At 39.5% G+C, this 10790-nt stretch overlaps 1 protein-coding gene across 1 annotated transcript; it reads left to right on the forward strand.

Annotated features, from left to right (window-relative positions):
• The first annotated feature begins 8503 nt into the window (after positions 1–8503).
• On the forward strand, positions 8504–10443 carry LOC100668786 (olfactory receptor 7E178-like). Its single transcript, XM_003422908.3, has one exon. The coding sequence runs from the start codon at positions 9534–9536 to the stop codon at positions 10359–10361; it is 828 nt and encodes a 275-aa protein (XP_003422956.2). The 5' UTR covers positions 8504–9533; the 3' UTR covers positions 10362–10443.
• Positions 10444–10790: the final 347 nt, after the last annotated feature.

The following is a 10790-nucleotide window of genomic DNA, read 5'->3' on the forward strand; positions in this document are numbered from 1 at the left end:
GTTCTTCTCAGGTTTACTATTTCTCAAGATCTTATAATAGTGGTCTTATACAATATTTGTCCTTTTGCCTCTGACTCATTTCGCTCAGCATAATGCCTTCCAGGTTCCTCCATGTTATGAAATGTTTCAGGGATTTGTCACTGTTCTTTATCTATGCGTAGTATTCCATTGTGTGAATATACCACAATTTATTTACCCATTCATCTGTTGATGGACACCTTGGTTGCTTCCAACTTTTTGCTATTGTAAACAGAGCTGCAATAAACATGGGTGTGCATATATCTGTTTGTATGAAGGCTCTTGTATCTCTAGGGTATATTCCCAGGAGTGGGATTTCTGGGTTGTATGGTAGTTCTATTTCTAACTGTTTAAGATAACGCCAGATGGATTTCCAAAGTGGTTGTACCATTTTACATTCTCACCAGCAGTGTATGAGAGTTCCAATCTCTCCGCAGCCTCTCCAACATTTATTATTTTGTGTTTTTTGGATTAATGCCAGCCTTGCTGGTGTGAGATGGAATCTCATCGTAGTTTTAATTTGCATTTCTCTAATGGCTAATGATCGAGAGCATTTTCTCATGTATCTGTTGGCTGCCTGAATATCTTCTTTAGTGAAATGTGTGTTCATATCCTTTGCCCACTTCTTGATTGGGTTGTTTGTCTTTTTGTGGTTGAGTTTTGACAGAATCATGTAGATTTTAGAGATCAGGCGCTGGTCGGAGATGTCATAGCTGAAAATTCTTTCCCAATCTGTAGGTGGTCTTTTTACTCTTTTGGAGAAGTCTTTAGATGAGCATAGGTGTTTGATTTTTAGGAGCTCCCAGTTATCGGGTTTCTCTTCATCATTTTTGGTAATGTTTTGTATTCTGTTTATGCCTTGTATTAGGGCTCCTAGGGTTGTCCCAATTTTTTCTTCCATGATCTTTATTGTTTTAGTCTTTATGTTTAGGTCTTTGATCCACTTGGAGTTAGTTTTTGTGCATGGTGTGAGGTATGGGTCCTGTTTCATTTTTTTGCAAATGGATATCCAGTTATGCCAGCACCATTTGTTAAAAAGGCTTTCTTTTCCCCAGTTAATTGACACTGGTCCTTTGTCAAATATCAGCTGCTCATACGTGGATGAATCTATGTCTGGGTTCTCAATTCTGTTCCATTGATCTATGTGTCTGTTGTTGTACCAATACCAGGCTGTTTTGACTACTGTGGCTGTATAATAGGTTCCGAAGTCAGGTAAGGTGAGGCCTCCCACTTTCTTCTTCTTTTTCAGTAGTGCTTTGCTTATCCGGGGCTTCTTTCCCTTCCATATGAAATTGGTGATTTGTTTCTCTATCCCCTTAAAATATGACATTGGAATTTGGATCGGAAGTGCGTTAAATGTATAGATGGCTTTGGGTAGAATAGATATTTTTACTATGTTAAGTCTTCCTATCCATGAGCAGGGTATGTTTTTCCACTTAAGCATGTCCTTTTGAATTTCTTCTAGTAGAGCTTTGTAGTTTTCTTTGTATAGGTCTTTTACATCCTTGGTAAGATTTATTCCTAAGTATCTTATCTTCTTGGGGGCTACTGTGAATGGTATTGATTTGGTTATTTCCTCTTCGGTGTTCTTTTTGTTGATGTAGAGGAATCCAAGTGATTTTTGTATGTTTATTTTATAACCTGAGACTCTGCCAAACTCTTCTATTAGTTTCAGTAGTTTTCTGGAGGATTCCTTAGGGTTTTCTGTGTATATAATCATGTCATCTGCAAATAGTGATAACTTTACTTCTTCCTTGCCAATCCGGATACCTTTTATTTCTTTGTCTAGCCTAATTGCCCTGGCTAAGACTTCCAATACGATGTTGAATAAGAGCGGTGATAAAGGGCATCCTTGTCTGGTTCCCGTTCTCAAGGGAAATGCTTTCAGGTTCTCTCCATTTAGAGTGATATTGGCTGTTGGCTTTGCATAGATGCCCTTTATTATGTTGAGGAATTTTCCTTCAATTCCTATTTTGGTAAGAGTTTTTATCACGAATGGGTGTTGGACTTTGTCAAATGCCTTTTCTGGATCAATTGATAAGATCATGTGGTTTTTGTCTTTTGTTTTATTTATGTGATGGATTACATTAATGGTTTTTCTGATATTAAACCAGCCTTGCATACCTGGTATAAATCCCACTTGATCAGGGTGAATTATTTTTTTGATGTGTTGTTGGATTCTATTGGCTAGAATTTTGTTGAGGATTTTTGCATCAATGTTCATGAGGGATATAGGTCTATAATTTTCTTTTTTTGTAATGTCTTTACTTGGTTTTGGTATCAGGGAGATGGTGGCTTCATAGAATGAGTTGGGTAGTATTCCGTCATTTTCTATGCTTTGGAATACCTTTAGTAGTAGTGGTGTTAACTCTTCTCTGAAAGTTTGGTAGAACTCTGCAGTGAAGCCGTCCGGGCCAGGGCTTTTTTTTGTTGGGAGTTTTTTGATTACCGTTTCAATCTCTTTTTTTGTTATGGGTCTATTTAGTTGTTCTACTTCTGAATGTGTTAGTTTAGGTAGGTAGTGTTTTTCCAGGAATTCATCCATTTCGTCTAGGTTTTCAAATTTGTTAGAGTACAGTTTTTCATAAAAATCTGAAATGATTCTTTTAATTTCATTTGGTTCTATTGTGATGTGGTCCTTCTCGTTTCTTATTGGGGTTATTTGTTTCCTATCCTGTATTTCTTTAGTCAGTCTAGCCAATGGTTTATCAATTTTGTTAATTTTTTCAAAGAACCAGCTTTTGGCTTTGTTAATTCTTTCAATTGTTTTTCTGTTCTCCAATTCATTTAGTTCAGCTCTAATTTTTATTATTTGTTTTCTTCTGGTGCCTGATGGGTTCTTTTGTTGCTCGCTTTCTATTTGTTCAAGTTGTAGGGACAGTTCTCTGCTTTTGGCTCTTTTTTCTTTTTGTATGTGTGCATTTATTGATATAAATTGGCCTCTGAGCACTGCTTTTGCTGTGTCCCAGAGGTTTTGATAGGAAGTATTTTCATTCTCGTTGCTTTCTAAGAATTTCCTTATTCCCTCCTTAATGTCTTCTATAACCTAGTCTTTTTTCAGGAGGGTATTGTTCATTTTCCAAGTATTTGATTTCTTTTCCCTAGTTTTTCTGTTATTGATTTCTAGCTTCATTGCCTTGTGGTCTGAGAAGATGCTTTGTAATATTTCGATGTTTTGGACTCTGCAAAGGTTTGTTTTATGACCTAATATGTGGTCTATTCTAGGGAATGTTCCATGTGAGCTAGAAAAAAAAGTATATTTTGCAGCAGTTGGGTGGAGAGTTCTGTATAAGTCAATGAGGTCAAGTTGGTTGATTGTTGTAATTAGATCTTCCGTGTCTCTATTGAGCTTCTTACTGGATGTCCTGTCCTTCTCCAAAAGTGGTGTGTTGAAGTCTCCTACTATAATTGTGGAGGTATCTATCTCGCTTTTCAATTCTGTTAAAATTTGATTTACGTATCTTGCAGCCCTGTCATTGGGTGCATAAATATTTAATATGGTTATGTCTATCTGATCAATTGTCCCTTTTATCATTATATAGTGTCCTTCTTTATCCTTTGTGGTGGATTTAAGTCTAAAGTCTATTTTGTCAGAAATTAATATTGCTACTCCTCTTCTTTTTTGCTTATTGTTTGCTTGATATATTTTTTTCCATCCTTTGAGTTTTAGTTTGTTTGTGTCTCTAAGTCTAAGGTGTGTCTTTTGTAGGCAGCATATAGATGGATCGTGTTTCTTTATCCAGTCTGTGACTCTCTGTCTCTTTATTGGTGCATTTAGTCCATTTACATTCAGCGTAATTATAGATAAATAAGTTTTTAGTGCTGTCATTTTGATGCTTTTTTATGTGTGTTGTTGACAATTTCATTTTTCCACATACTTTTTTGTGCTGAGGCGTTTTTCTTAGTAAATAGTGTGATCCTCATTTTCATAGTGTTTGACTTTATGTTAGTTGAGTCGTTACGTTTTTCTTGGCTATTATCTTGAGTTATAGAGTTGTTATACCTTTTTGTGGTTACCTTATTATTTACCCCTATTTTTCTAAGTAAAAACCTAACTTGTATTGTTCTATATCGCCTTGTATCACTCTCCATATGGCAGTTCAATGCCTCCTGTATTTAGTCCCTCTTTTTGATTATTGTGATCTTTTACCTATTGACTTCCATGATTCCATGTTATGTGCATTTTTTTTTTAATTAATCTTAATTTGTTTGTTTTTGTGATTTCCCTATTTGAGTTGATATCAGGACGTTCTGTTTTGTGACCTTGTGTTGTGCTGATATCTGATATTATTGGTTCTCTGACGAAACAATATCCTTTAGTAGTTCTTGTAGCTTTGGTTTGGTTTTTGCAAATTCTCTACACTTGTGTTTGTCTGTAAATATCTTAATTTCGCCTTCATATTTCAGAGAGAGTTTTGCTGGATATATGATCCTTGGCTGGCAGTTTTTCTCCTTCAGTGTTCTGTATAGGTCGTCCCAATCCCTTCTTGCATGCATGGTTTCTGCTGAGTAGTCAGAACATATTCTTATTGATTCTCCCTTGAAGGAAACCTTTCTTTTCTCCCTGGCTGCTTTTAAAATTTTCTGTTTATCTTTGGTTTGGGCAAGTTTGATGATAATATGTCTTAGTGTTTTCCTTTTTGGATCAATCTTAAATGGGTTTCAATGAGCATCTTGGATAGATATCCTTTCGTCTTTCATGATGTCAGAGAAGTTTTCTGTCAGGAGTTCTTCAACTATTTTCTCTGTGTTTTCTGTTCCCCCTCCCTGTTCTGGGACTCCACTCACCCGCAGGTTATCCTTCTTGATAGAGTCCCACATAATTCTTAGGGTTTCCTCATTTTTTTTAATTCTTTTATCTGATTTTTTTCAGCTATGTTGGTGTTGATTCCCTGGTCCTCCAGATGTCCCAGTCTGCATTCTAATTGTTCGAGTCTGCTCCTCTGACTTCCTAGTGCGTTGTCTAATTCTGTTATTTTATTGTTAATCTTTTGGATTTCTACATGTTGTCTCTCTATGGATTCTTGCAACTTATTAATTTTTCCAGTATGTTCTTGAATAATCTTTTTGAGTTCTTCAACAGTTTTATCAGTGTGTTCCTTGGCTTTTTCTGCAGTTATCCTAATTTCATTTGTGATATCATTAAGCATTCTGTAAATTAGTTTTTTATATTCTGTATCTGATAATTCCAAGATTGTATCTTCATTTGGGAAAGATTTTGATTCTTTTGTTTGGGGGGTTGGAGAAGCTGTCATGGTCTGCTTCTTTAAGTGGTTTGATATGGATTGTTGTCTCTGAGCCATCACTGGGAAACTAGTTTTTCCAGAAAATCTGCTAAAAAAAAATGCAGTCTGATCCCTATCAGAGTTCTCCCTCTGGCTCAGGCTGTTCAGATGTTAATGAAGCCGCCTGGGGAGGGTGGGAGAGGGAACAGAGAGATAGGAGAGTAGCACGTCAGAATATAGCCAGAGTTGCTTGTCTTGCTTGGAATGACTATTACATCTGAGATTCCCGCGGGCGCGTCGCCTATGTGTGCTGGCTGTGTGGAGATTGCCCCCGGGGGGTCTGGCCCGCTGGAGTCACGGTCAGATCCTCCGCTTCCAGCCCCATGCCCAGCGTCAAGGCTCCCCTACTGGGACGGTGCACTCTTGACTCCAAAATCAGTCACTGCCTCCCGGGGACTTCTCGTCTCTCCAGCCGCGTGGCCGTGCCGCCTCCGAAAACCAGTTGAGCCTCCTCCCGGGGTTAGTTCAGATGGGTGGAGCAGCTTCCCGTGCTTTTGCCGTGACCGAGTGTCCCGGCTGGGACGCTGTTCTCCCCGCTCCAATACCAGTCGCTGCCTCCCGGGGACTTCTCCTACCGGCTGAGTCCCACGCCGCCTGCGTGACCTGGCTGGTCCCCTTCCCGGGGTTAGTTCAGGGGTGTGGAGCAACTGTCCGTGTTTGTGCCGTACCTGCGTCCAGTCCAAATCCCTGCGGGACGGTTCCCCGGCTCGGACGCTGCTCTTTCTGCTCCAAGACAAGTCACTGCCTCCCAGGGACTTCTACCGGCTGCGTCCCACGCCGCCCGCGGAACCGGCTGGTCCCCCTCCCGGGGTTAGTTCAGGGGGGTGGGGCAGCTCTCTGTGCTTGTGCCGTACCTGACTGGTACGCTGGCTCCAGGCTCTGGAAACAATCGCTGCTTCCCCGTAGTAGTTCGTTCTCCATCTCTAAATCTGTGTTTGTTGTTCAGGGCTCGTAGATTGTTATGTATGTGATCGATTTACTTGTTTTTCCGTGTCTTTGTTGTAAGAGGGATCCGAGGTAGCGTCTGCCTAGTCCGCCATCTTGGCTCCGCCTCCCTTTCATTCTGTTTTACAAAGGGTCACTATGATTTGGAACCAACTCGGTGGCACCTAACAACAACAATAACAATGGCTTCTGAATTGACTCAGTGGCAACAGGTTAATGGCTAATGAATGGCACAGTGGTTAAAGAGCTTGTCTGCTAACCAAAAGGTTGGCAGCATGAATCCACCAGCTGTTCCTTGGAAAACATATGGTGCAGTTCAACTCCTTCCTACAGGGGTGCTATGAGTTGGAATCAAATGGATGGCAAATGGTTGGTTGGGTGGTCGGTTGGTTAATGGCTAATGAAAAGAGATCTGGTACCCAATGGTTAGGCACACAACTGCTAACATAAAGGCTGGAGGTTTGAACCTACCCAGTGTCTCAAGGTAGAAAGCCTTGACAATCTGTTTCTTAAACTACTATAGCCTAGAAAACCCATGACACAGTGCTCCTGTGTCCCATGGGGTCGCTATGGGTCGAAATCAACTTGACAGTACCTAACAACAACAATAGTAGTGGCTAATGAAATTGAGTAATGTTTCATGTGCTTGTTAGCCATATTTATATTCTTTTGCCCATTTTTTTTATTGAGTTATTTTTTTCTAGTTAAATGGTAGGAATTCTTTTTATATTCTGGCTTTTAAGTCCTTATCTGATACATGGTTCCCAGTCTGTAGGCTATCTCTTCACTTTGTTAATAAAGTCCTTTGCTGTCCAAAGGTTATTAATTATGATGAGATCTCATTTATCTATTTTGTGATTTGTCGTGCTTTTGGCATCGTATCTAACAGCCTGTTTTTGAAGACTAGGTCCTGAAGAATTATCTCTATGTTTTTTTCTAAGAGTTTTACAGTTTTAGGTCTAATTTTTAGTTGTTGGCTCAATTTTGAGTTTATATTCATATATGGTGTGAGATATGTGTGTAACTTCATTCTTTACATGTGGAAATCCAGTGGTCCCAGTGCCACCTATTAAAGACACTGTTCTTTCCCCATTTGATGGATTTAGTAACCTTCTCAAAGATTAATCAACCATAGATGCATGTGCTTATCTCTGGGCTCTCAATGCTGTTCCATTTGTCTATATGTCTATCATTATACTAGTACCAGACTGTTCTATTATAGCTTTAAAATAGGTTTTGAGACCAGGAAGTGTGAGTCCTCCTACTCTGTTCTTCTTTTTCAATATTTCTGTGGCTATTTTGGGCCCTTTGCTGTTCTATATAAAATTTAGGATTGTCTTTTCCACTTCTGCAAAGAAAAGTCTTGGAATTTTGATGGGTAGTACATTGAATCCGTAGATCGCTTTAGGTAGTATTGACATCTTGACAATATTAAGTGTTCTGATCCATAAGTATGGAATGTCCTTCCACTTACCTGGATGATCTTTAACTCCTTTCAGTAATGTTTATAGTTTTCAGGATACAAGTCTTGAACCTCTAAAGTTAAATTTGTTCCTAGGCATTTTATTCTTTTAGATGCAATTATAGATAGAATTCTTTCCTTAATTTCCTTTCAGATTGTTTATTCCTGGTGTATACAAACATAACTGAGTTTCCTGTGACGATCTCATAGCCTGCCACTTTCCTGAATTCACTTATTGCAGATTCTTTGAGGTCCAGAAAGTCTCGGGTTTATGAATGTCCAACTGATAGACAGTTCCTATTTGCCCATTGTTGTTCTTGTTAGGTACCCTTGAGTCAGTTCCCACTCAGCAACCCTGTGCACAACAGAAGGAAACACTGCCTGGTCCTGCGCCATCCTCACAATTGTTGCTATGCTTGAGCCCATTGTTGCAGCCACTGTGTCAATCCATCTCCTTGAGGGTCTGCCTCTTTTTCATTGACCCTCTAATGTTATGTAAATCTGCAGCCATCTTGAAACAACTGAAGCTGCTTCCACAGGCAAAAAAAAAATTCTTCATTACGATCACCTTCACATGCTGCACATGCAGCTTTCAAACCATGGAAAAGTCTTTGAGCCATTTATTGCACTAAAGTAAGGCTAAATATATTGCACTAAAGTAAGGCTAAGGCTAAATAAGAACTGTATGCACACGTTCTGACTTACCTACAAATTCATTTTAGAGATACACTTAGAAAAACATCTCATTTGTAATGTGGGGACTCTCTGTAGTCTATATATAGAAAAGCTAGCTGCAAAATGGGATAGCTTTACTTCTTCCTTCCCAATTTGGATGCCTTTATTCCTTTTTCTTACCTAACTGCTCCAGTTAAAACTTTCAGTACAATAGTGAATAGCAATGTTGAGAGCGGGCATTGGATTTTGTCAAAAGCCTTTTCTGGCTTGAAGGACGTGATTATGTTGTTCTTTGCCTTTGTTCTATTGATGTGTTGTGTTACATTGACTGATTTTCTATTGTTGAAACCACCTTGCATTTCTGGAATAAATTCCATTTCGTCGTGGTGTATAATCCTTTTAATATGCTGATGGGTTCAGTTTGCTAGAATTTTGCTGGGGATTTATGTGTCTATGTTTATCACAGATATTGGTCTAATTTTCTTTTCTTGTGGGGTCTTTGTTTGGTTTTGGTACCAGGGTGATGCTAGCCTCATAGAATGAGTTAGGGAAAGTTCTCTCCTCTTGTAACTTTTGGAATTTTTAAGAAGGATTGGTATCTTCTGTTCCGTAAATTTTGCTTGCATTCCCCAGCGAAGACTTCTAGTCCTGAACTTTTCTGTCTTGGGAGGTTTTTGATATTACTTTGGTATCTTCGCTTGTTATATGTCTGTTAAAATCCTGTCTTTCTTCAAGACTTAATTATTTTACTGTCTTTATAAGTTCATTATCTGTCAATGTCATTGATCCTCTAACATTCTTCAGCTGAGTGTCTCTAAAGTGGGTTTGTATAGAAAAGGGTGAATAGCACAGAAATCAATGAGGAGAGAGTTCTAGGAAGGATAGTTTTGCCATAATTAAGAAGAGTTGCTGAAGGGGATGTGTTTCTTAAGTGTGAATGCTTTACTTGTGAATTTCCTGAATTCAAAAAATTGACACAGGGCTGAGTGACTGTGTTCTTGTTTCCTTTTACTGGCCTTTCTTTACTTTCCCTAAGGTGTTTCTGCAACATGGACCCACAGAATCTAACACGTGTGTCTGAATTTGCACTCTTGGGCCTCTCAGAAGATCCATAACTGCAGTCCCTCCTCTTTGGACTGTTCCTGTCCATGTACCTGCTCACCGTGCTTGGAAACCTGCTCCTTTTCCTGGCTGTGAGCTCTGACTCCCTCCTTCACACCCCCATGTACTTCTTCCTCTCCAACCTGTCCTTGGCTGACATTGGTTTCACCTCCACCACAATCCCTAAGATGCTTATGGATATCAATACACACCACAGAATCATCTCCTATGGCAACTGCCTGATTCAGTTGTCTTTTTTTGTTTTTTGGGGGTGTATGGACAATCTACTCCTGATGGTGATGGCCTACGACCGATTTGTGGCCATCTGTCACCCACTTCACTACCCAGTCATCCTGAACCCCAACCTCTGTGGCTTGATGGTTTTAGTGTCTTTTTTTCTCAGCCTTTTGGACTCCCAGCTGCATTGCTTGATGGTGTCACAACTTACCTTCTGCAAAGAAGTGGAAATTCCTCATTTCTTCTGTGACCCTTCTCAACTCATCAACCTTGCCTGTTCTGACACCACTACCAAAAACATACTAGTGTATATCGGTGCCATCTTTGCAGGCATTCCAGTCTCAGCGATCCTTTTATCTTATATTCAAATTGTTTCCTCCATTCTGAGAGTCCCATTATCAAGTGGGAAGTATAAAGCCTTTTCTACCTGCGGCTCTCACCTGTCAGTCGTTTGCTTATTTTATGGAACAGTTATTGGGGTGTACCTCAGTTCAGCTGTCTCACCTTCTCTTAGGAGTGGTGCAGTGGCCACAGTGATGTACTCCGTGGTCATCCCCATGTTGAATCCCCTCATCTACAGCCTGAGGAATAGGGATATCAAGAGGGCCCTGCAGAGGCTACTCAGTAGATCAGCATGATACCAACACCTGTGTCATTTTTTTAGTCTGTGGATTATAATAGGCAGAACACCAAACATGTGGAGCTTGGAAGCATGCTCCTTTGATCTCATAATTTTTGTAGCTCTAGTTGCTTTCATTCCTCTTGATGTTTCATATGAGAATACTGATTATTTGGCCCACTTGGGGATTGGGGGATATTCTGAAATCTGTGGTACATCATAATATACACCAAATTGATTCCTATAACCCCTATGAAGTCTTCTGATTGTCATCTATGACACAGACATCCTCGTGAAATGCACAACTTTCTTTAATAAAAAATACAACCCACAACCCTTTCCACAGTTCATGCCTAATATCCATACAACATCTAGATCTATCTTTTTATACAGTTTAGGTGTAATAATGCTTGTTATTAGTCCTCAAACTTGGCTTCATATTGGAATT

This window comes from Loxodonta africana, chromosome 3, assembly GCF_030014295.1.
Source record: "Loxodonta africana isolate mLoxAfr1 chromosome 3, mLoxAfr1.hap2, whole genome shotgun sequence".
NCBI classification, from domain to species: Eukaryota; Metazoa; Chordata; class Mammalia; order Proboscidea; family Elephantidae; genus Loxodonta; species Loxodonta africana.

Excerpts from the sequence above, each read along its gene's own strand:
- LOC100668786 (XM_003422908.3), top strand. The coding sequence starts at position 9,534 with ATGTACCTGCTCACCGTGCTTGGAAACCTGCTCCTTTTCCTGGCTGTG.